General features: G+C 34.4%; 1 protein-coding gene across 1 annotated transcript in view; it reads left to right on the top strand.

The window, feature by feature from the left end:
- Nucleotides 1-27,323, top strand: part of LOC115881291 (ABC transporter G family member 23-like) — a 96,287-nt gene that overhangs the window by 21,580 nt on the left and 47,384 nt on the right. Inside the window, exons 2-3 of the mRNA XM_030898716.1 lie at nucleotides 4,843-4,946; nucleotides 13,921-14,080. Of these exons, the coding sequence (XP_030754576.1) occupies nucleotides 4,846-4,946; nucleotides 13,921-14,080 (261 nt within the window). The 5' untranslated portion in view covers nucleotides 4,843-4,845. The remainder of the gene's footprint in view (nucleotides 1-4,842; nucleotides 4,947-13,920; nucleotides 14,081-27,323) is intronic.

The raw sequence follows: 27,323 nt of genomic DNA, 5'->3' as shown, positions 1-27,323 counted from the left end.
TGTTGCTCAGATACGACTTAAACCATTCGAAAGATGATCCCCTGAACCCATAGTGCTGCAGTTTATTAATTAAGATCTTATGATTTACACAATCGAACGCCTTAGAAAATTGTTGCTGTAGAATGATGATTGTTTAGGCTGGAGTAAACTTTATTAAGGAGGGAAAACATAGCGTCATTTGTGGACTTGTTGTTTAGAAATCCAAATTGATATTCAGTAAGTATTTTGTACTTAAACAGAAAAGATACCAGCCTTCTTTTAACCAACCTTTCTATGATCTTAGATAGCGTTGGAAGGAGTGCAATTGGGCGATAGTTAGAAGCTTCATCTTTGTCTCCTCCTTTATGCAGAGGAATGATTATTGCCGTCTTGGAAAAATACCATTTTGGAACGACATGTTTAAAACGTTTAGTAAAGTTGTTAGGTGATTCAGAGTGCTTTCTGGCAGATTCGAAAACATTTTTAAAGTTAGCCCGTCGGTCCCACAAGAGGATTTATTTTTGATGGTATTAATTGTACTGCGAAGCTCTTCTAAAACTACGGGCGAAAAAAAGAAACTGTGTAAGTTTACAATATCATTAGAGAGATAAGAAAGCGGATCATGAGGAGGACATATGGTATTAGTTAAGTTTTTCGCTACATTTACAAAGTAATCGTTAAGGTTCTCAGGTGAGGTAGAGATATTGCTAGACGAAGAAGCTTTGTTTCTCAACTCATTCACAATAGACCATGTTTCTTTAGCAACATTACCAGAATTGACTATTCTCCTATTATAATAAATATAGTCTTATGATAAATTTTTCTGTATAGTTTTACGTAATTGTGGAAGAAGAGACTCTCTGAGAATTTTTTTAAGTGAGATAATGAACGCATGTTTTTAGAAGATATGCATAGACCTTTAGTGGTCCAAGGTTTATTATGCTTATTTTTTATAGGCCTAAGAGGAAAGGATTTGAACGCTAGACTGGTTAATGTTTTTACGAAAATAGAAAATTCGGTGTCGACATCAAAAGAGCTAGTATCCCAGTTGGTTGTTTTACATAAGTGGCTGAACTTTTGAGCATTCTTCTCTGAAAAAATACGGTATAATTTAGGAGGGGCATTTTTGATTTTGGACTTCAACGAAAATGCAGTTAAAACTGCTTCATGATCAGAGAGACCCGAGCTAAAGACGTTGCAGGCGATGGATTTAGGATCAAAAGATGACACAACATAGTCTATAGTACTAGAACTGGTATTGGATATTCTGGTAGGTGAGCCTACATGCATGGCTATTCCAAAAGAATCAAAAATGGACTGAAGAAAGTCCTGAGCAGCACATACACTAAGAAAGTCAATATTAAGATCACCACACAAAATTAATTTGCTTTTTAAGGGTAGGGACTCAAGCAAGCTTAGTAGATTATGACAAAATAATTGCACGTCAGAGTCAGGTGTTCTATAAATACAAATAATGTAAAGGTCATAAGCATTATGGTGGACAATGGAAAATTCAACTTAAATATTAAATTGAAAATATACAGACCATATAATTAAACCAAAAATAATTAAAGTGCTATAAATTTTATGTTACAATGTCGTTAATTTTTTTAATCAACAGATGAATAATTAGTTAATTTGGTGTAGAATGTCCAACACACAAATTGTAACAAATTTAATATTACGATCGATTAATTTCGTACTATAAAATATTAAAAACACAACAAAGCATTGAAACATCATAACATACATAACTGTACTTATATTACTACTATACTTTATTTTATTCTTACGAAAATCTTTGAATGAAAAGTAATAACATCTGTTCTCAAATACAACACCGTATAATCACAAAAAATTTTGAATTTCAACTGTGTTCCAAACTTTTATTCGAAGATTATATTCCATTTTGTCTGATATAATGTTCCAATAATGTTTAACAAAACAGTTAAAGCAGCTTTTACCTAAAAAAGAGAAACAACGATTAATCATCTAACACAAACATATTTTTTTGCGTTACTAGTTAACCATTTTGTTATTTGTTCACTTAAAAAGTGTACACTTTGGATGTGTTTTAAATTGGTATAATTAACAAATTAACAATTTTTAAATACCAATTTTCTTTTACTTTTACCATCAAAATTTCATTCGAATTGCTAAAAGAGCTTGGAAGAAAATTATAATAAATCGAAAAAAAGAAGACTTTAAACCCCTGTTGCTACGAAACAAAACAGAATCGGATCTATGTTGATATAAAAATAAATCATATTTTTACGGGAGGATTCTCCCCACGAGAGATGACACAAACTTATTTTTTTTAAATACGGACCTGCATTTTTTATTTCGGGTTTTAAAAGAACTCGATCTCCTGACTCCTGAGTACAATGATATGCCACACTCTATACATTTTTTTTTGTTTTGGGTGCCTTAACAACAAAAAAACTGTTTAATTATTACCTATTTAAAATAATTTGAAGTCCGACTCTGGTTTTTTAAATTATATAATCTGATTATATTCATCGCGACAATATTGATAAGCGCTAATTACCATTGAATAAGGAAAATAGAGCCAATTGAAAGATTCATATAAATAATATCCAGGTCAGCAATTTAAAGATATTATTTTTAACTTTTTTTTATTGTGAATTTGAAATGTCAGTGTACGATCTAATAATATGCATAATATTTATCGTAGTTGTTATAAATAAATCAACTTCTACAAACTATAGTTTCTAATGCTCTACATATGTTTGAAAGGGTTACCACCCTTCTTATTGCACACATTTATTATTCGTTCAATTTTATTTATAGTTCTTTGAACATCTTTTTATACTTCCAAATGCATTTTGTACTCTTTATTGTAAATGTTGAAAAATATTGATTTGGTTTGGATTTTTTATTTTTATTGCATTTTATTTTCCGTATTCAATATTTTACCCCACGTCATTGTTAAGTTTGAAGGCTTATCAATATTGTAACGATGAATAGATTAAATATTAAAAAAAACAGAGCCGGACTTGAAATTAATTTAAATAAATTGTGTTCCAATGTCCGAAACACAAAAAAATTATAAAGTGTGGCATATCTTTGTACTCAGGAGACCGAGTTCTTTCAAAAACTGAAATAAAAAATGCAGGTCCGTATTTAAAAAAATTAACTCAGCCTCTGTATCTCACAAATTATCAGCTAATTTGAAAATCTAAAAATACTATCAGATAGCCCTAAGTGACTATGAGAGTGTACAATTAGCTTTTTGATTTTTTTAAAATTAACGGGAAGAAAAAAATTAAATTGATTTTCAATAAAATTCGTTTTTTACAAAAAACTCAGCAAGCCTTTAAATTTTGAGACATGATGGAACCACCGGATCCTTAAGAGTTGTCTAAGGTGTTTCTGTTGCAACTTGTTTAATGCGTTCATGTGTCGGCGGTACGGCACCCAGGTTTCGCTCCCATATAACATGTTTGGGATTATAATTGCTCGGTACACTGCAAGTTTCGTTTTTGTACTCAAGTCATGATTGTAGAAAACCCTGTCTTTTAATTTTCAGAATGCTATTGAGGCGCTGCTAATCCTGTGCTGAATTTCAGAGTCGATATTGGCCTTTTCCGAAATCAAACTGCCGCCGGGGTAATTAAATTCCGCTACATATTCCAATAGTTCTTCTCCGATTTTTATAGCATTGTTATGATCTTCCGAGGGAGTGCACATGATTTTGGTTTTGTCGATGTTTAGCTTAAGGCCCAAAGCCTCGTATTTCCAGGTATATGTGGTCAACATTTCTTGTAATTGTTGTAACGTGTTCGCAACTAGAGCGCAGTCATCAGCGTATTGAAGTTCTGTGATGAATTTTATACGTGATTTTGCTCTGAGTCTTTTTATGTTGAACAGACCGCCGTCATATCTGTATCTAATGCCCAATTCTCTCTCCTGCAGTTTGCTGTCCACTATAATGGAGAGCGCTGCCATGAATATGTTGAATAGGAGAGGCGCTAAGACACATCCCTGTCTAACTCCTGTATTTGTCAGGAAGGGATCGCTCAGTGATCCATGATGTGACACTTTTGACTGGTTGTTGTTATGGAGACTTTTACACACTGTAAGAAATTTGTTGGGTACTCCGAACTTTTTCATAATTGCCAAAAGTGCATCTCTGTTCACAGAGTCGAAGGCTTTTGTTAGATCGATGAATACAACTAAAAACTTTATGTTGCATTCATCAAGAGCAGCAGTCTAAACTTAGACTGCTGCTTTTTTACTTTTTCCTGTATAGTTGGCGGATGGAAAATATGGAATCGACGGTGCCACGGTTGGTGCGAAAATCCGTTTGCGATTCTGGAAGGATTTTTTTTCTATATGTATGTGGGTGCAGGCGATTTGACATAATTTTTGCAAGAATTTTTCCTCCGATAGCCAATAGTGAAATTCCCCGGTAATTTCCGCAGTCTGATGCGTTATGTAGTCAATAACCTTACTGTCCAGACTATGATTGACAGAAAACAATATAGGAGTAATATCAATTCTTATCAACATTGCCCAATTCATGACTGTTATCGGCCTATTAAAACATTTAACAAATTGCAGTTAATAGATACAATTTACATAATTTTATCGCATGCATTGTAACATTTTTTACAATAATCGCAAATGAAATAAATTAAAATCGTAATAAATATTATATTACTTTTTCAAGGCCGATTATCTATATGCATCGACGAAAAAATCCTTTCTATTCGTATTAGTGGTGTTTTTTAAGAAACGTTTTAATTTGAAAAGCGATTATTAACAATTAGTTCTGCTAAATGCGATTAACTTACAAGTAGCTTTTTAAAATGTAATCTTAAGTTATTTCTCTTGTTGTAGAAAATGGATCCTAATGCAGCGGTTTGTGTCAAGAATCTTGTTAAGTGTTATGGATCTAAAAGAATTCTGGATGGCCTGTGTATGAATGTGGAAAGAGGCACTATGTAAGTATACCTAAACCTAACTCGTATTGATAATTTTATTACAGTAGTGAACAAATCTTCGATTATTTGCTTAAAATCTATATTTTATTAAATATTATATTCGATTCAGATAAACACGACAAACCAGAAACAAGACAGAAACATCTGTGTTTCAATATAGATTTGCGAAAAATAAAATATTTCTGCTATATTATTGTCTTCTTTTTCTTTCACTTCCTAATATCGCGACTTTTTAATTTTTTTTCTATCTGGTAGATGTTAATATAACTATATTTCCAATCCTGAGATTCCAGGATTATGTTTTTTACCCCGGAATCCCGGTATGTTTATAGGTATTTTCTTTACCACTTCTTAAATATTACTGAATCTCTTCAAAAAAGTTCTGTGGGTACTTCATCATTTGTATTGTAAGAAAATCTACAAAATAAAATAGTTATTTTTTGGATAAAAACTCTGTGTTCTTGAATACTTGCATATATTCTTAATAGTTTTTTCCTTTGTTTCTTTGTGTTTTTTTCGCTTCCGACGACAACGGGAAGAGACATACTTCCCGAAACGTTAAGTGAAATATGTCAATATTTAGAATGAATTGAAAACCGACAAACACTAAGAATAAAAAAATTATCTAGTTTTGTTTTTTAAAAAAAATGTCTTAAAAAAATAAGTGAATCTAAAGATAGTATTGTCACTATTATCACTGAACCATATTTCACTACGTAATAGTTCTGTTATTGAAAAGGTCCTCTCAGATTTGACACTGGTTGGAGGAATCTTTATTAGCATATAGCATATCATATGCTAAAAACAAATGAAAACGTTGATCGGATCAGTCGCCCGAAGTATTATTCTGAACAAATCATTGTTTTCATACTTACTATACTTTTTTCCAGATTACAGCTTGTTGGCCCAGTAATGGGCTACGTCCAATAGATCTGTTCGGTGTTGAGATTTGAACACCGGTGTTAAGTGTTGATGCCCACCGGTGTTTCAGTCGGTGTACCGCTGTCAATACCGACACCGGTATTTATCTCATCACCGGTGTTCATTTCAGCACCGGTGTATATCTCGACTCGTGTGTTCATCTACACCACCGGTGTTTATCTTGACACCGGTGTCTGTGTCGATGTCGATGGATGGTGTCGTTTGTTTGTTTTAGTTTTTTAAAGTAATATTTTTTTGTTTATGTAAATAAGCTACGAATTTTTGCTTCTTTATGTTTTGTTTTGTTTTCTGTTTGTTTCTGATTGAATAATTTTTTTACTTTATAGTTGTTTATCTGACGCTTCTATTTCTGACTTTTATATTCTGACGACTTTATTTTAGTGATTAATCTGGTAAAAAAATTATATTTAAATTTGAAAGCTTTAAGTTAAAGTGGTGCGCTCTAATGAACGATGAAAATAAGCACCGATACGACATTATTATTATCAGGTTTATTTTGAACTGATTAATTAATGTTATTTCTTCTTTAACCCGTTTACCAAACACCGGTGTCGATATCAAAACCGGTGTTGTAGTCAAAACCAGTATCGAGATGAACACCGGTGTTCAGATCAACACTGGTGTCGAGATGAACACCGGTGTTGTAGATGAACACCGGTATCGAAATGAACACCGGTGTCGGTGTCAACACCGGTGTCAACCCAACACCGGTGTTAAAACGGTGTTCCGGTGTTTGGAACAGGCCTAAGTCGTCCAATGCTTCCCGTTTAGCTAGCTATAGGTCGTCGAGGGTACCGTCACAGAATATCTAGCTACGCAACAGAAAAATACTCGAAATGAAAGAGCTAAAATCGCACAAATAAAATACTAGATGGCGCGACAATATCATAATCAGAATATAATTGGAAATTTTCAACTTTCGGTTTTGGATCGACGTAGATCGACGGCACGTCGACGGCCTTAAAGCTCGGCTAAATATGCACAGTTGCTAGATTCAAACAGACTTTAATTGGCATCCCATTCTTTTTCTGGTGTATAATAATTTGTTTCTATTCTTCGTTTCTTGTCAGATACACTTATATTAATTACTCGTTTGGCTTTTAAAATAGTTTTAATTTTAAGTATATTGTTACGTTTTTCGTCGGTTCCGTGTGGATAGAAAGTCACAATTTATTTAAACACTATTTATTTAACACTAATTAACAAAAACAATAACGATAAAAGACTTATAGAACTATTTACAAACGATTTATAACTAAGAATTTATTTCGAATTTTAGCGCGTCAACTGCACTCGTCTATTTATAACTGCCCTCTCTAGGCCACAGCCGCCGGCTTTTATACCGACAGCTAAAGATCTCTAGAATAGTCCATAGATCGTTAGGTGCATAGAGAAGGTTTCGAATGTTCTCGTATGTACTACTCCATTCCAGTGGGACTGGATTCTTCTCGAACGAATGAATCATTACGGTGTCTATTCTTTAATGCGATGTTAAGGTCATCTGAGGGCGGGACATATAGTTAGGTTAGGTCGAGTCCATACGGGTCCGCAACACTGCCTCCTTCCTAGGTACATGCTCGTCCCGAGATGTACACGGTGAATGAAGGTATTTGCAAAGCTGGCCCCTGGTACATTGAGAAGTCTGGTAGAAATAGCAGTCTACAGTTTTCTCTCCCGATCTCAGCTTTGGGTTGTAGCAGCAAACGAGGATCTCGATTCCCGTAAATCTGAACAAGACTTCAATCATGTTCCGGATTGTACGCCAACTCAAACCGTCGAGTCCACACGCCAGCTTCGGAATGGCTAATTGTGTAATGTTGTTGTTTAGCAGGGCTTCTCTCAGTTCAATCAGGGTCTTCCATAGATTGAGATAAGTCGGCTTATTTGGAGACCATTCCTTGGTGACTAGGTAGAAAATGTGCCTTGCTTGACCATGTTTATTGTCGGTTAGCCTCAAGACGCTTCCAACCTCTGGATCCTGTCGGCGTAGTTCTCCGACACGCCCAAACTTCTCATTGAACGTCGCAGTGATTCCTCTGGACATCCGCAAATCTCGGGCCACACAATGAGCGAGCGAATAATCAGGAGGCACGGAAAAGAGGTCTCGTTGATCTCGGTGAATGAAGGTATTTGCAAAGCTGGCCCCTGGTACATTGAGAAGTCTGGTAGAAATAGCAGTCTACAGTTTTCTCTCCCGATCTCAGCTTTGGGCTGTAGCAGCAAACAAGGATCTCGATTCCCGTAAATCTGAACAAGACTTCAATCGTGTTCCGGATTGTACGCCAACTCAAACCATCGAGTCCACACGCCAGCTTCGGAATGGCTAATGGTGCAATGTTGTTGTTTAGCAGGGCTTCTCTCAGTTCAATCAGGTAGAAAATGTGCCTTGCTTGACCATGTTCATTGTCGGTTAGCCTCAAGATGCTTCCAAACTCTGGATCCTGTCGGCGTAGTTCTCCGACACGCCCAAACTTCTCATTGAACGTTGCAGCGATTCCTCTGGACATCCGCAAATCTCGGGCCACACAATGAGCGAGCGAATAATCAGGAGGCATGGAAAAGAGGTCTCGTTGATCTTCTTTGGTTACACCATAGCGAGCCTTCTCACTGCTGTTGTATCGGGCCATGAAATCGTCAAAGGACATCTCCGAGTCAGGGGGATGAAAGCTGCAGGTTCTCACGGTCCCAGCACGATCTTCTATTTCGCCTTGGTAGGGGCTCAAACGGTTGAAATGGACTACCCTCGGTTTTTCTTTTGGCAATTTTCTGATACGGTATACGACGTCATTAATCCTATCCCTGACTTCGTATGGCCCTTCCCGCGAGGATTGTAGCTTCGGAGATAACCCACGACGTCTCTGCGGGTTGTATAGCCACACCAACTTCCCTGGTTGGTATTCTCCATGCTCAGCTTTCTTCATTCGGTTTGCAGATTCCTTCCGGAAAAAAAAAATCCGGTTCCTTCATTCGGTCACTAGCACTTTGAATATTTAGGCGGACTCGCTGATGGATGTCGTCCATTCTTTGACGTAGTGTGTGGACATAATCTACTCCGGCGACTTCTTCTCCCGGTCGGCAACCAAATTTCAGATCACAAGGTAGGCGCACTTCCCGTCCCATAACGATCCTGGCTGGAGTTTGCCCTGTAGATTCTTGGACGGATTAACGGTAGGCCAACAGGAACAGGTGAACAAATTTGTCCCAGTCTCTTTGGTGGTCAGAAACTACTTTGGCCAGATAACGGTTGATAGTTCTGTTCATGCGTTCAACCATCCCATCGGATTGTGGATGTAGAGCAGTCGTCCTGGTCTTGCGGATGTTCAGGACTTCACAGACGCCTTGGAACAGATTGGACTCAAAGTTTCTTTCCTGATCTGAATGAAGCTCCATGGGAACACCAAACCTGCAGATCCATTCTTTAAGAAGGGCATCAGAAACGGTGGACGCTTCTTGATTTGGCAACGCGTAGGCCTCGACCCATTTGCTGAAGTAATCCATTACTACCACAATGTATTTGTTGCCATCGTTCGTCTCCGGGAAAGGACCAGTCACGTCGATCGCTATTCGTTCGAAGGGACTGACAACATTGTACTGGCGCATAGGGGCTTTACCACGCTTTTGTGGCCCATTGATGGCTGCGCAAATGTACATTTCTTACACCAGGCCCTCACATCTTCTTTGCAGTTCACCCAGTAGAACCGTTCACGCAGCTTGCCAAGTGTGTTGCTAACACCAAGATGTCCACCGCTGGTTCCATTGTGAACTTCCTCCAAGACTTCTGGGACCCTCTTCTTTGGAATGACGATCTGCCTTCTCTCTTTTTGTCCCTCCGGTCTCTCGATCACACGGCGAAGTAGTCCGTTATCTATTACCAAGAAATTCCACTGGGCCCAGTACGTCTTTACGTTCGGCGAATATCTGCAAACTTCTTCCCATGTTGGTCTTTGGCCTGGGGTTTTCCAGTTAATTACTAAACCTAATTCTGGGTCACTGGTTTGGTCATTTGCAAGATCTTCGGGTTGCCAACTATCATTAACCACAGTTGTTCTTAGGAGTTTCACTTCTTTCTCTTCTGCTCGGGAACAATGCTTACAGTCCTTAGCGCAAGGTCTTCTGTAAAGTGCGTCGGCATTTCGATGGATTGCTCCAGCTCGATGTTCTGTGTCGAAGTCAAATTCTTGTAATCGTTCAATCCATCTAGCTACCTGCCCTTCAGGATTCTTAAACTGCAACAGCCATTTTAAAGCAGCATGTTCTGTTCTTAACAAGAACTTTCTTCCATAGAGATACTTGTAGAAGTGTTCCACTGCTTTAACTACTGCTAGTAATTCTCGTCTGGTTACACAGTAGTTCCTTTCCGGTTTTGAGAAGGTCTTACCAAAATAACCAATGACTTTTTCTTGACCATCCTGGATCTGAGACAGAACCGTGCCTAACGCAACATTGCTAGCGTCGGTATCCAATATAAAGTTTCCGTTACCAAAAGGGTAGCTAAGTATTGGCGCACTAGTCAGGGCCTTCTTCAATTTTCGGAATGCCTCGTCAGAATCTGAGTCCCAAGAGAAACGCCTCTCGCCTTCGGTAAGTCTGGTCAATGGTTTTGCGATGGTGGCGAAACCCTGTACATAACACCAAACCTGCAGATCCATTCTTTAAGAAGGGCATCAGAAACGGTGGACGCTTCTTGATTTGGCAACGCGTAGGCCTCGACCCATTTGCTGAAGTAATCCATTACTACCACAATGTATTTGTTGCCATCGTTCGTCTCCGGGAAAGGACCAGTCACGTCGATCGCTATTCGTTCGAAGGGACTGACAACATTGTACTGGCGCATAGGGGCTTTACCACGCTTTTGTGGCCCATTGATGGCTGCGCAAATGTCACATTTCTTACACCAGGCCCTCACATCTTCTTTGCAATTCACCCAGTAGAACCGTTCACGCAGCTTGCCAAGTGTCTTGGTAACACCAAGATGTCCACAGCTGGTTCCATTGTGAACTTCCTCCAAGACTTCTGGGACGCTCTTCTTTGGAATGACGATCTGCCTTCTCTCTTCTTGTCCCTCCGGTCTCTCGATCACACGGCGAAGTAGTCCGTTATCTATTACCAAGGAATTCCACTGGGCCCAGTACGACTTTACGTTCGGCGAATATCTGCAAACTTCTTCCCACGTTGGTCTTTGGCCTGCGTTTTTCCAGTTAATTACTAAACCTAATTCTGGGTCACTGGTTTGGTCATTTGCAAGATCTTCGGGTTGCCAACTATCATTAACCACAGTTGTTCTTAGGAGTTTCGCTTCTTTCTCTTCTGCTCGGGAACAATGCTTACAGTCCTTAGCGCAAGGTCTTCTGGAAAGTGCGTCGGCATTCCGATGGATTGCCCCAGTTCGATGTTCTGTGTCGAAGTCAAATTCTTGTAATCCTTCAATCCATCTAGCTACCTGCCCTTCAGGATTCTTAAACTGCAAAGCCATTTCAAAGCAGCATGGTCTGTTCTTAACAAGAACTTTCTTCCATAGAGATACTTGTAGAAGTGTTCCACTTCTTTAACTACTGCTAGTAATTCTCGTCTGGTTACAGAGTAGTTCCTTTCCGGTTTTGACAAGGTCTTACTAAAATAACCAATGACTTTTTCTTGACCATCCTGGATCTGAGACAGAACAGCGCCTAACGCAACATTGCTAGCGTCGGTATCCAATATTAAGTTTCCGTTGCCTAGAGGGTAGCTAAGTATGGGCGCACTAGTCAGTGCCTTCTTCAATTTTCGGAATGCCTCGTCAGAATCTGAGTCCCAAGAGAAACGCCTCTCGCCTTCGGTAAGTCTGGTCAATGGTTTTGCGATGGTGGCGAAACCCTGTACATAGCGGCGATAGTATGTGCATAGTCCCAAAAAGCTTCGTAGTTCATGTTTATCTTTAGGTATGGGCCACTCTTCCACTGTCTTGGACTTCTGTGGATCTACCGCAACTCCTTGGGAGGAGACTACATGGCCCAAGTAGAGTACCTTTTCTTGACACATATGATTCTCGGGGCTAAGTTTCAAACCAGAGCTCCCTAGTTGCTTGAAAACTTCTTCCAAATTCTTCAGATGATCGTCAAAGGATTTCCCAACCACTATGATGTCATCCAGGTACACTAAACAGGTAGTCCAGGATAGTCCCTTTAACACAGACTCCATTAGTCTCTCAAAGGTATGGTTCGATGACACCCTCTTCTTTCATTTCTCGAAGGATTTTGTCAGCTTCTTCACGTTTGGCGAGTGGAAGTCTTCTCGGATTTTGTTTGATTGGTCGTGCATCTCCGGTGTCAATTTTATGTTGTACTAAGTTGGTACGACCTCTAGGTCCTGCTTCTCCTTTATCAAACACATCTTGATACTTGATTATCAGGTTTCTCAATTTTCTACTATCTTCGGGAGATAATCCCTTAACGTTTACTAACTCCTTCACCATTTTGTCCGGAATTTTTGAAGTCGAAACTTTGGAGGCTTCCACGCTTCGAATGACTAAGGAGACCGAACAACAGTACCCTAACAGGGTTCCCTTCTTCAAGGATACAGAATAATAATTTGTGTTCATTACTCTTACCGGTACAGACTTCTTCGCTCGTAGCAGGGCTTTTCCAACAGCGACCCCTCGTCCTATTTCGCTGTCATGGTTCCTTGGCTCCAACAGAATAATACTCCCATTATTCATTTTACCTTCCAGGCAACCATTCAAAAATATCTCACAGCGCTCAGGGACCGAAACATCTTCTGCTACTACCACGCGAAGCGTCTTCTCACATTTTCGATGAAGAACAAGTGGTCTTCATTTATTTTCAAAATTCCTTGTTTGAGGTTTAGTTCAAAACCTCTAGTGGTCATGATGTCCATTCCGAGAATAAGTTCATCTTCGATGTCTGCTACTAACACTCGATGATTAAAACAGGTGCTTCCGATAACAAAATTAAGGTTTACTTCTCCATGGATGAGAGCGGAGCTTCCTGTAGCTGTACGTAGTCGCCATTGTGTTGTTTTAATCCTTCTTGATGTTTTAAGGATATCCGGCCTGATGATCGTTTTGGTCGCACCCGTATCCAACAACATGGTCCGTAACTCTCCATCCACGAAACCATCCACAAAAATGCTGTTGAACTTGTGTTGTAGTGATGCGACTTGAGCAGTTTTCGTTGGAACCTATTGGGTACTGCTCCATATGTGTCCCTTTGATTCGACACTTGGTGAAACCAGGTCCACGTTTTTTTCTTTACAGTGACTTCTTACGTGTCCTGCCTGGCCTCCATGACTTTCCATACAATGCTTTCCACGGATTTGTCGGAACATTGCTGTTATTTTAGACTTATTTGAAAACCGATAAAGAGAAAATATGTTTCTTTTATCAAGAACTACCACCCCTTAAAATACTTGCACTTTTTTCTGGGACACCCTGTGTAGTGTGCACCATTTAAAAAAAATAAGTTATGTCAATAATTTTGACATTTGACAGTTTATACATTTTTTAACTCAACGACATAAAACTTAAGGAAAAACACTATAATTTAATTTTTCACTCCACCTTTTAACTCAAAAAATCAATATTTTACAGCCTTTTAAAAGTGGGACAAATTAAAATGAAAGCACTGGACATATGTGGGGGTGGGCAGGACATTGAATAAGATGTTCCATATCTTGAAAGGCGCCGCAGTCTCATTTGTCGTTATTTCTGTCCAGCAAATCTCATTTGATCAGAATTGATTTTACTGGGGCAACCCCTGTTCTGATGTAGTGCAGCATTCTCCAGGTTGCAATATTTTCATAACTTATTACTGGTTTTTGGGGTTTGGAATATTTTCTAGAGCTTCTTTAAATTTTTCTTTAAAGAAAACATTTTCTTTCTCAGTAAAGATGAACACCGAAAATCTCGGGTTTAAATAAATTACAATCCCGGAATTTTGAGATCGAAAAAGCGTCGGGGAATGTTATTCTTAGTGCATTCAATCCCGGGATCCCGGGATTGAATGCCCTAAGGATAATGTAACATATATTTTTTTAGATATGGATTGCTAGGTGCGAGTGGTTGCGGGAAAACTACTTTATTAAGTTGTATAGTAGGCAGAAAGAGTATACAATCTGGAGAGGTATGGGTGCTGGGAGGAACACCAGGAGAAAAAGGGAGTGGAGTACCAGGACCAAGAGTAGGATATATGCCTCAAGTAAGAAAATAATAAAATGATGTTCGCAGGTTTAGGACAGCAAGAAATAAACAACCTTTTATTTATAAAATTGCCGACTAACAAGGTAAAAAATAGCCTTGATAAAGATGAAAATACACGTAGAAACGTCGGCAATTTTTTGCAAAAAAACGCGAGGGAGAAAATTTTGGGTCAAATTTTAAGTGTCATATTTTTGTTATTTTTAATTTTTATCCCTATTTTCATGAATTTTTTAGCAAGCTGTATACAGGGTTGTTCACCACATACGACACGGAATATTGCAGTTAAACGATTAGATTTTTACAAATTTTAAGTTTTGGGTTCATTGAAGGACTATTAGAGCTACAATTTAGAAATAATTTTAAAAGATACAGAGTGTCCCAAATAAGTAAAAAATGCTATAGTTGTATTTTTTTAAATGGAACACCCTGTATATTATTCTATTTTTAGATTCTACGATTGAAATAAAGGTAAATTTTATTAAGATTTATCACACTTAAACGTTACCGTTTTTGAAATATTTTCAATTTTGTGAAATTGCAGTAAAAATTTTAAGGCTTCATTTCTCCAAGGGTATCAAAGTTTTTAATACTAAATATTTACTGAAGTTTATTTATTGATCAGTTATTGTGTTCCAATAATAAAAATTATACTACCTTATACAGAGTGTCTAAAATTTTATTTTAAATAATTACTAGCTTTAAACGGCAATAACTTGTTTAATTTAAATGGAACACCCTGTATATTTTAGGAGAATCAGATGCATAATTTAATTGTCTATCAAATTGTATTATACCACTTTTTACCTATCCCTTCAAGTTTTCCTAGAAAATGCATTTTCTTATAATTTAGACCTCATTTATCAATATACCCATGGAATATTGATATTTTAGATTGTTTTTAAAGCAACAAATGTACAAAATGTACGTTTTTAACAAAATGATAATATTACTAGCCCTAAAGCCTTGTATGCAAAAAGAAAACTATTTAAATCTTCATAAAAGTGTATACCATTAATTAAATATACCACCATTATTTCCGCCCAAATACTAATTAATTACATACTTAATTATGTTCGTGAATAAATGATTCTAAATAAATGTGGATTTGAATCAGAAATCAATATAATAATAAGTTATAAAAATGAATGTCTCTGTTGTTACAAATAAGCATTTGTCAAAAAATGAAATATAATTTTTAAGGTGTTACTTTTTACCACACTGTCTAATACACATAAAAAATTCAGTTTTTTAGTTTTTGGAGCAATTATTATTAATCAACGCAAACAGTCAATTAATGTAATTTGAGTACTGGAATCATATTAATTGGTCCTCTTTAACAAATATTTAAACAATTTAAACAGTTTTTTTTATTTTTTAATAAAATAAACAAATTACATCGACAATATTAGTATTTGTACTCTTTAAAAATTTGGTACATCTTTAAAAATAATCTAAAATGTCAGTATTACATGGGTATATTGTTCAATGAATTTAAAATTACAAGAAAATGCATTTTCTACGGAAACTTGAAGTTATAGGTAAAAAATGGTATAATACAATTTGATAGACAATTAAATTGTGCATCTTATTCTTATAAAATATACAGGGTGTTCCATTTAAATTAAACAAGTTATTGCCGTTTAAAGCTAGTAATTATTTAAAATAAAATTTTAGACACTCTGTATAAGGTAGTATAATTTTAATTATTGCAGCACAATATCTGATCAATAAATAAACTTCAGTAAATATTTTGTATTAAAAACTTTGATATCCTTGGAGAAATGAAGCCTTAAAATTTTGACTGCAATTTCACAAAATTGAAAATATTTCAAAAACTGTAAAGTTTAAGTGTAATAAACCTTTATCAAATTTACCTTTATTTTAATCGTAGAAACTAAAAATGTAATAATATACAGGGTGCTCCATTTAAAAAAATACAACTTTGATATTTTTTATTTATTTGGGACACTCTGTATCTTGTAAAAATATTTTTAAATTGTAGCTCTAATAGTCCTTCAACGGACCCAAAACTTACAATTTGTATAAATCTAGTCGTTTAGCTACAATACTCCGTGTCGTATGTGGTGAACATCCCTGTATAATTATATCACCCTGTATTCGTCAACTCAGTTTTTTTTATAAATTTTAGTATTTGGCATATTATACAGGGTTAATCGAGGGGTTGTTTTTTTACCCTAAATTTAAAACACCCTGTGCAATAATTTCATGTGTAAATTTTTCTAAAATATAATTTTACGCTCAGAACCATGTCTCCTGAGCATTTTATTTTTTGGATCATGTCAATACATGTCTTGGTTAATTTGTAAAAGCAAAATAAGCTTGCCACCAACATTTTGCACATTTTTTTCAATTATCATTTCTTTTTTGAAGTTATTTTTCAATGTGACAAGGCGGTTTTGGTGATTATTGTGAACTATATTAGCGATGGGAACTATCGAATGAATTAGACTATCGAATGGTTAATGAATGAATGATTTCAACTATCGAATGGTTTTATTCGAATAAAATCATTCATTCATTTGTATACTAAAGCATATGTGACAACCTCGCCGTGCGACCAAATGGTTATCGTTGCGCCACGACTATCGAATTCTTTTGATAAATGAAATTTAGTATTCGTTTGATTTTTGTATGCGTCAGTGCATTATTAGTTCTTCCAAATTTTTATAACTTCGCCGTATAAATACTGTGCTATTTTTGCGTTTATTAAAATGGTTAAAATACTAAAATAGTAGTTATTTTTTAATTTTATTTATTGACGATTGTTTGCATGTGCAGGTGGTCAAAATTTTTCCGAAAATTTGTGTGGTTTTCCGTAGTCCGATCTTTCAATTATTTAATTTTATATGGTATATGGTCTATTTTTTAGTGGGAAATTTTGAGAAATAGCAATTTTTAAGAGAGATGAGATGAACTTACAATTAATTTTAAAAATACATATTTGTATTTTAGATGTTTTAATAATATGAATTAGTTGAACTTAATAATCATATTTAAGTAATGTGGTTAAGTAAATGTGTGGTTATCGAACTCAAACTATGGGGTGAGAAAATTAAAATGAAAGTTTTACACGTGCCAATTTAAAAAAAAAAGTTAACAATGCTTGTATTTTGTTTATGCTAATTCTCTTACATGTAGTTTTTTGCAGTAAAAGTAAATATAATTTTTAAATAGTAATATAAAGCACCTAATATAAATAATTTTGATTTCTAATTTTTTATTTATATTTTCGTTCCATTACACTGCATGCTTAGAAAGTTAATAATTGTTTATATTTCATGATTTTAATATTTGTTTTTATATATATCAAATTAGTTCTGTAATTATTATTATTTAATAAACCAACGTTGCCAAAAAATTTAGAGACTTGATTATTTTTAAATAGGATCTAATATAAATAATTTTGACATCTAATTTGTTGTTTATATTTTGCTACTACTTAAAAAAATATTTATATTAAATCATTTTAAATTTTGTTGTTAATAGGTAATATCAACAACCAAACCAAACCAAACCAAACCAAACCAAACCAAACAAATTATTACTGTTATTATTATTTATTAAACCAGTCTTTGCTTAAAAACATTAAAAATAATTTTCTTACATCCAAAATAACAAGTATTATTGCAGTGTAACAACAGAATATTAATAAAAAAAATGCAGAATATATAGACATCTATGATAGACATACTATCCCTAACTAACTAAAGCCAAACAATAATATTCTTTGCTAATATCAACTAATACCAAAGTATGGCAACAGCGCCCTTCATAATGTATTTTCTGTGTAAATACTAGCACCTCAATAAAAAAAATAATGTGTCCTTATCTATATCTGACTCCGCAAAAAATCAAAGATGCCGGCTTCTTTCATAGCATTGCCACCAAAGATTGCCACCGACCGCTGTCGGGTTTCTCGGAAAGAAACCTACGTCGCCGGGCGACAACTAAAATTCAGTTAATATTTTATTATAATCGATCCTGACGAATAAATGAATTTCATAAATGAATGAATTTTATAAATGAATGGTTTTTGCTGCCGAATTACTAGAATACAATATTTCAAGCCAGATGACGGATCTATTCGATAATTTTTATTCGAATAGTTTTCAACGAATGTTTTCTTACTAACTATCGAATTATTCGAATGAATTGCAACTATCGAATGTTTCGATAGTATTCATTCGATAGTTCCCACTACTAAACTATATACTAATATATGAACTGCCCATCATGTTCGACGTTTAGCAAATGCTTGGCAGGAGGGTTAGAGGTCACGAAGCATTAAATGAACTTCGCTTGGTCCTTAAAGAAGAATGGAAAAACAACGCAATATGATATATGCAGTCTCAATGACAGTATAAACGGACGTATACAGGCAGTCATAGTAGCCAAGGGCCGCAATACAACAATATAAAGTAGAAACAAAAAAAAGTATTACAGATGTTTTCTTCAATATCGTTAATTCTGTTATCGTTATTAATGTTTATTAAAACCCGGACTGTATCGTTAGTCTTTAACTTTTTTTTTAAATTTAGTATAGAGTACTTCTCTAATGCAGTGTAATATGACGTTACGACAATAGTCACCAAAACTATCTCGTAATACTAAAGAATTACATCAAAAATAATAATAATTAAAAAAATTGCAAATTGATTGTTATCAGTTCGTTTCGATTTTAAAAATTAATCAAAGCATGTATGACATGAATCAAAAAAAACAAAATGCTCATGAGTTATGGATCTGGCCGTAAAATTATATTTTAGGAAAATTTACAGACGAAATTATGGCACAATTTAAAGTTAAGGTAAAAAAACAACCCCTCGATTAACCCTGTATAATATGCCAAATACTAAAGTTTATAAAAAGCTGAGTTTACGAATTAAAGTTGATATAATTATATACTAATATTCATGCAGATAGGGCTAAAAATAACAAAAATATAACTTTGAATTTGACCAAAATTTTCTCCGTTGGGTTTTTTTTGCATCTGGGTGTATAACATAAGGACCGCAAATCTACAACTTTAAGAAAATAATATCAAGCAATATTGTCTGAAAAATGCATAAATAAAGTTAGTTCCGTAACAATTTATTTCATACATAATTATACTGTTTTTGTATTTGTAGCAAAAAAACATTTCCTATTTTGTATGTTTATATTTTAATTTGCCTATTTGCCGATAATTTGTTACACGTTTTATATTAATTATAGATGATAAAAATAGGAATATAATAATCCTTCTTAGAAATTGGTAACAACAAAATTCTTGTACATCATGTCCTATAAATATATACCGGGTGCGCCTCAAAAGTGGCTCACCCCCTATAACTTTTTTATTTTTTCGGATAAAAAACGAGATTTTGCGTGTTAGTATATGACAAAAATTAGGATTGATTGACGTATTCAATTGTTTTTGGTCACTTCCTGTTTCACCGGAAATGACTACAACTTTTTATTTTTAAATGGCACCCTCGATATTATTATTATTTATTCGATAGAAAATGACATTTTGAATAGAATGCCATATCATATGTCAAGTTTTGACATTCTCGCTTAATAAAAAATCGTATTTAAAAATCAATCTAGAGTGCTATGGCTATGTTAAAAACACTAATTCTTAATCAAGGAGCCTTGGAAAAATAGATTTGTTTGTCTAATGTTTTAGTGTCTTGTCCTGGCCAGTTAGAAAATGCTCAAATCGTATTATTTTTAATCATATCTCCTTTTTTTTTGAAAAGGAACGAGGGTGGTGTTTAAGTTACGAATAAATCTGATACCACACATTTGGTATTTCGAGTCAAATTTTCATTACGAACCGCAAGTTATTATTTCAAATAAACCATATGCGAAAATGACAAAAGTTGACATATGATTTGACATTCTATTCAGAGTGTTATTTTCTATCAAATAAAGTAAAAAAATACCGAGGGTGCCATTTAAAATCAAAACTTGTAGTCATTTCCGCTGAAACAGGAAGTGACTGAAACCAATTGAATACGTCAATCAATCCTAATTTATGTCATGTACTAACATACCAAATCTTGTTTTTTTAACTGAAAAAATAAAAAAAGTTATAGGGGTGAGCCACTTTTAAGACGTACCCGGTATATATACAAAGATTCGGCTTTCACATCATCTGTGCTAGGTACCTTTTTATGAAACTAAAGATGCTACACACAGATCTGCCCTAACCCCCTGGGTTTCTGAAAGAGCTAATTTGAAAATAATGCATTTTTTGACCTGCTTCGTATCTTGGATATCTTTTCGATAAGTTACGAAAAGGTGAAAACTGCGTTCCGCAGAGTTTTGTCACGTAGCATCCGGTGGCTAACTAGTTTTTCGCTGGGAGCTGTAATTTTCGAAATATGTCTCAAACTTATGAGTATTCTAAAAATATAATAATCTATTCTTATATATTGTCCCACTTTTAAAGGGCTGTGAAATATTTATTTTTTGAGTTAAAAGGTTGAGTAAAAAAGGAAATTGTAGTGTTTTTCGTTAAGTTTTTTGCCGTTGAGTCAAAAATTGTATAAACTGTCCAATGTCAAAATTATTGACAAAACTTACTTTTCTTTAAATGGTACACCCTATATATCATTAAATATTTAAAAAGCCTTTTTTTCCTGATAACGAAAATATGCCACACTTGCTCTTTCTTTTCATTAGTTTAGCGCAAATTCGTATAAATATGATTAAAATTATAATTTTCCATCATTAAGATACCCGCGTTTATTATTTTGTTTCCAAGAATTGTATAATTTTTACATTTTAATCATATTTATACGAATTTGCGCTAAACTACTGAAAAGAAAGGGCAAATGTGGTATATTTTCGTAATCAGAAAAAAAAGTTTTCTTAAATATTTCATGATATACAGGGTGTCCCAGAAATAAGTGCAAGTATTTTAACTGGTAGTATAGTTCAACCCCAGAAATATGCTTATGGGATTTTTTTCGCGAAAAAAAAAATTGAAAATTCGAGATTCTTTGATTTTTTTTTAGTTTTTAGTTGAAAAACATAATTTCGCGATAATATGGCAACATAGGTAATAGATTAAATTTACAAGAAAGAAAATCCAGAATAGATCCAGTGGTTTTCAAAATTTTAGCAAAAAATCATTTTTTTTGAACATTTTCAAAGTAAAATAACTCCGTTATTTTGGATTTATTTGAAAAACGATAAAGAGAAAATATGTTTCTTTTATCAAGAACTACCACCCCTTAAAATACTTGCACTTTTTTATGTGACACCCTGTGTAGTGTGTCCCATTTAAAAAAAGTAAGTTATGTCAATAATTTTGACATTTGACAGTCTTGTCCTGGCCAGTTAGAAAATGCTCAAATCGTATTATTTTTAATCATATCTCATTTTTTTTCAAAAGGAACGAGGGTGGCGTTTAATTTACGAATAAATCTGATACCACACATTTGGTATTTCGAGTCAAATTTTCATTACGAACCGCAAGTTATTATTTCAAATAAACCATATGTAAAAATGTCAAAAGTTGACACATGATTTGACATTCTATTCAGAGTGTTATTTTCTATCAAATAAAGTAATAAAATACTGAGGGTACCATTTAAAACCAAAAGTTGTAGTCATTTCCGCTGAAACAGGAAGTGACTGAAACCCATTGAATACGTCAATCAATCCTAATTTATGTCATGTACTAACATACCAAATCTTGTTTTTTTAACTGAAAAATTAAAAAAAGTTATAGGGGTGAGCCACTTTTAAGACGCACCCGGTATATATACAAAGATTCGGCTTTCACATTATCTGTGCTAGGTACCTTTTTATGAAACTAAAGATGCTACACACAGATCTGCCCTAATCCCCTGGGTTTCTGAAAGAGCTAATTTGAAAATTATGCATTTTTTGACCTCCTTCGTATCTTGGATATATTGTAACTTATCGAAAAGGTGAACTGCGTTCCGCAGAGTTCTGTCACGTAGCATCCGGTGACTAACTAGTTTTTCGCTGGGAGCTGTAATTTTCGAAATATATGTCTCAAACTTATGAGTATTCTAAAAATATAATAATCTATTCTTATTTTATAAATAAGGTTAAAAATCCATCATTTTACGTGACGAGAGATAACATCACGTATAGGGTTTTTCAGTCACAAAAAAGCTCATGAAAGAAAACGTATTGCAGTAAGCAGTAAGTAGTAGTAGTAGTAGTAGAAATTCGCAGCATTCTTCTGTAGGCCCACATCTCGGAAGAATCTATTTTTCTTCTGTTTGCAGTTTTCAGGGTCCAGGTCTTACATGTATAAGTAGCCATAGAAAAAAAGTTATTTTAATAATTTAATTTGTTGTGCTGGCATATGATAAAACTTATTTATACCAAATTCCATGAAGTTTTTCTAGTTTCTAATAGTTCAAGAGCCAGGGTGCAAAAACATGCAAGAGTTTTTTGAATGCTCATATTTTCAAAATCGATTGCATTTTAGTGTTAAGGTGCCATTACACGGCGCGTGGAGCGCCGCGCCTGGACTGTCGACTGCCGCTCCACGCTCCGTGTGATTTGGTCGGCGCGCCGATTTTCGGCCACGGGCCTGGTATATGAGCAGTTACACGGAGTGTGGAATCCCGCGCCAGGATGCGCCTGAACCGTGAACTGCCGCTCCACACGCCGTGTGAATGGGTCGGCGCGGCGCGGGCTGCGTGTCCTTCCCGTCGACTGGCGGTAAACTGCACACTCCAAAGCAAACGCGCCGCGAAAAATTTTCGCCAGTAATTTTTTGAATTTAGTTAAATTTAATTGTTACATAATTTATTTAAATATCTCCATTTAATGCGAAAATGCATAATTTGATATTCGCTTAAAGAAATATATAAATATCATATTAATTGGTGGAAAAATTACTGAAAATACAGGATATACCAAAACACTCTACCATGTTATTGTTTAAAATAATTATTATCATTTATTCTAAATGTTATATAGAGGGTAAGGAACACGAGGTGACTTATGTATGTACTTATATGAGTAATAATTACTGAACTTTTTAAATGTTTATTGCATTTATACTTCTAAAGATGCGGTTTTCACATCACTATGCTACTTTTAATGAAACCAAAGATGCTACAAGAGTTGTCCTAGTCTTTTTAGTTCCTAAAATACAGGGCGAATTTTAAAATGTTGCATTTTTCGATCCCATCGTATATTGGTTAACTTATCGAAAAGGTGAAAACTAAAAAAATAAAAAACTCAACAAGACTAGTTGAGTTTTTTATATAGAATTCAGTGACGTTAACTAGTTTCGCTTGTAACTGTCATTTTCGAAATCTGACTTCTATTTGTAAATGACACCCAATGTATTATTTTTTTATTTTATTTGCCTTGTTTTGGGCTTTCTGAAAATACGATATACTCTAATTATTTTCATAATTAAGGTAAAAATTGTTATTTAACTTTTGAACATAAATAAACTTGGTTTAAAAAAGTATTATTATCTTATTTAATTTAATTTAACCAGATGATTTTGCTTCCCACTCTGTTATCTTAATAAACTGCAATGAAAATAAAGTTGGGGAATAAATTATTCGATTGTATTTAAACCCAATTTAAATAATACCACCGATAATCTATGTTAAAAAGTTATATAATGCATTTTTTTGTATCTGCCTGCCGGTCGGTCGTCCCATCGGCGCACAGTACGGTAGATGATAAGTCTAGCGGGACAAAACCGTTTTGTTTGTAAAGATAAGTCAAAAAATATGTACTGATAGGAATAAATAGTGTTAATTCCAACTGATATAAAAATGCAAGAATTATTTTTTGGTCGTATACATTTTTATCAACCAAATTTGATCGTTTTCTGCTCAGCCAGGTAGAGGTCATATGAAAACAAAATATTTACAAGTGCATACATTTTATTCCAAAACTAAATTGTGTTGGAAATTGCCAAAGGTATGTAAAAAGGCGTTTTAAAACTAACATCCTCTCTTGATCGTTTTGTGGGATATCGTGATGCAATTTTTAGATCCCAACTCTCTTAGTAACGAAAAAAAAAGTTGTTAAGACCCATCTACGATTATTTTCCCTTGTTTTTTTAGAGTTCAAGCTTAACAGGTGGACGCCCAAAAGTTTTATTTCAATTGGCTAGTATAATAACGAAACAAAGACTCATTAAAGGATTAATTGAAGAGCATTGAAAAGAATAATTAGCTTTTGCAAGTACTATAAGCTAGGCTAGTAGGAGTAGGGATACTGTTGTAATCGTTGAAACCTTAACTGAAACTCCATCGAAAGACACTGAGGTTAAAAAATCAATGAATGACACCAATAGTCAGTTCGGCAATTTTTTTTCAAGACAAAAACATCCAAATGATGTTCTAGTTAAATAAAGCATGACTATATGCAAAAGCCTTTTTTAATTTCTCATAATCTCTAATAAAAACTAAATGATTATTACTAGTTTTATTAAAAGTTTTAAAAATTGACTTAGATACTTACTATATCAATTTACAATTACAGAGTGTTAAAATTAAAATTAAAATAACTATTTTATTTATTTTTAAATAAAAGATAATTTTTTAAAATAAAACAGGGTTTCACAAGATCACAAAATAATTAAAAAATAACTGCTAAAATATTTTTTTAAGTATTTACCTTATATCATAGTTTTATTTATTTAGCAATAGTTTATAGTACGGTTTTTGTGTGTTACGTACGAATAATATAATAGTTTTATTATCTTGTATTTATTTATTTATTTATTGATAAATTAAGTTGTTAATAAACAAATAAATTTAACTCATATGGGTGCTATACATATATTAAATCATTTGCTACGTTCTTAGATTTTAAGTCCCAAACATAGCTCCTGAGGTTTTGTCCCGCTAGAATTACCATCCGCCGCACTTGGCACGGTGCTCAACGCGCCTGTAGGGTGGATCGGCGCTCCACACGCCGTGTAATGGCATCTTTAAAAAGCAAAGGTACAGCCAGCAGTGCCAGTTCCGGAATATCTGATGGCGCACAGAGCGCGCAAAGATGTAATTTTAATTAACACCTCCACACTGTGTTCTGAAGGCTAAAAATTTGTAGATAACATTCGAATGCAATGTAAAACAAAAATATAACAGTCAGACAGAGCAGAATGGGGACACAAAGCGTCAGCGCTTTGGTCAGCGCTACCTCAAACGAGCTGTCAAAAATTATTGTCACTCAAAGTGATTTCTGAAGGTTGAAACTTTGCAAGGTAATAGTGAAAAATAAATTTATTAATAAAAACAGTCAGACTCGTCGATAACAGAACCTCGTCAGTCAGCAGCTGAAGGAAGTGAGAATAGTGACAGCGCGCGTATAGGCGGGTCTTTACTCAATTTATATCGATATTCATCGATAATTTCACACAAAACAAATCATTAATGTAAAAACTGCTTTATGCAAAAAACATGTATTTTTTATTTGAGACCGTTTTCCCCCGACATTTATAAACTACATGTTCTGTTTTGTGTGAATAAATTATTGATTAATATCGATATACTAAAGCCCCATACTCACACTTCGCTACTTCACTTCCTTCCTTCGTCGCGCCCCTTCGTCCAAAAATCATATATTTACTATGGGAAATGTCGATTTTATGCGACTGTGTGTTCCTTCGTTCCTTCGTCAAAACGCTCCTTCGTCCGTTTACTTCCCGGTTTTTGGACGAAGTAGCAAAGGAATTATCACGAACACAAAAAAATATTAAAATATATAAAATATATAAATCGATCTTGGATTTCATTCGTAGTTGATTTCTTGATTTGGCAGTACGTCTCTACAGGGAGTCCCATTTTCGTGTGTTTTGCAGGGTTTCTCGTTTATGAGTCGAGATACAAAGATGCGGTTTTCACATTACGCTGTTACTTTTTTAAGAAAATAAAGATGCTACGTACAGATATGTCCTAGCTCTCTTACTTCCTAAAATACAGGGCGAATCTGAAATTATTGCATTTTTCGATCCCCTTTGTATCTCGGTTATCTTATAACTTATCGAAAAGGTGAAAACGGTCTCCCGTACAGTTTTTCACGTAGAATGCAGTGACGTAACTATTTCTTCGTTGGAATCTGTCTTTCTTAAATTGACTTAAACTTATATGTTTTTTTAAATGCGATATTTTGTATATTATTTTATTTTTCTTGTTACGGGCTTTCTAAAATACTTATTTTCATAAACGGGGTAAAAATGCATTATTTAACTTTATTACATAGTCGGCCGGTTTAAATTAGGTAATCAAAATAATCAACTAATTTATTCGACGTAAAATGTTGGTTATTGGCATGTTATTTAAAAGCAGCACAAGTTCAGTTTCCGTGTAGTTTATCAAAATATCACGATGCACAGCAAAATTATCTGGTAAAATTAAGTTAAATAAAACAAGAGCCGTTTAGCAGTTTAGCAGTACCTAAATAAATAAATATAGAGTATATTATAATTTTAGAAAGCTCATAACAAGGCAAATAAAATAAAAAATAATATATAGAGTGTCCTGTTTAAAAAAAAGAACATAACTTTGAGTCATTTTTCGAAATAGGCAGCTCCCAACGAATAACTAGTTTCGTCACTGCATTCTACCTGAAAAACGAGACACGGGCGGTGGGTAAGTACTCAATAGGTAGAACAAAACAAAATCAGGGTATCCGGTATATACCTGTACATTTAGATGAACAGTCTAATTTTATAAAAGGTATTTTCAACGACCGCATAGTAAATACCCGGTATAATACCAGTAATATCAAGAATACAAGTATATATCTACAATATTTCTTATATATATTTTTATATTTCTATTCCCGGTTTTATACTGGGTATTTACTATGCGGTCGACGGAAACTGCTAATTAAAATTAGGATGTTCATCTAAATCTACAGGTAGGTATATACCCAGATTTTATTTATCTACAAATTGGGTACTTACCCACTGCCCATCACTGATCCTTTTCACCTTTTCGATAAGTTATAAGATAATCGAGATACAAAGGTTATCGAAAAATTTAAACAAAGTAGGCTAGGATAAATCTGTGTGTAGCATATTTAGTTTCATAATAAGTAGAACGAATGATATGAAAACGGCATCTTTACTCATCTCTCTACTCATAAACCAGAAACCCCATAAAACACACAAAAATGGGACATCTTGTACATCTAGCTATCGCCAGTCGATATAAAAATAATTCACACACAGTAGTCTAAAAAATAGAAGAAAAAAAAACAATATT

Source organism: Sitophilus oryzae, unplaced genomic scaffold (genome assembly GCF_002938485.1).
Source record: "Sitophilus oryzae breed Bouriz unplaced genomic scaffold, Soryzae_2.0 scaffold_1712_pilon_pilon, whole genome shotgun sequence".
NCBI classification, from domain to species: Eukaryota; Metazoa; Arthropoda; class Insecta; order Coleoptera; family Curculionidae; genus Sitophilus; species Sitophilus oryzae.
This window is presented reverse-complemented; position numbering and strand designations above follow the sequence as displayed.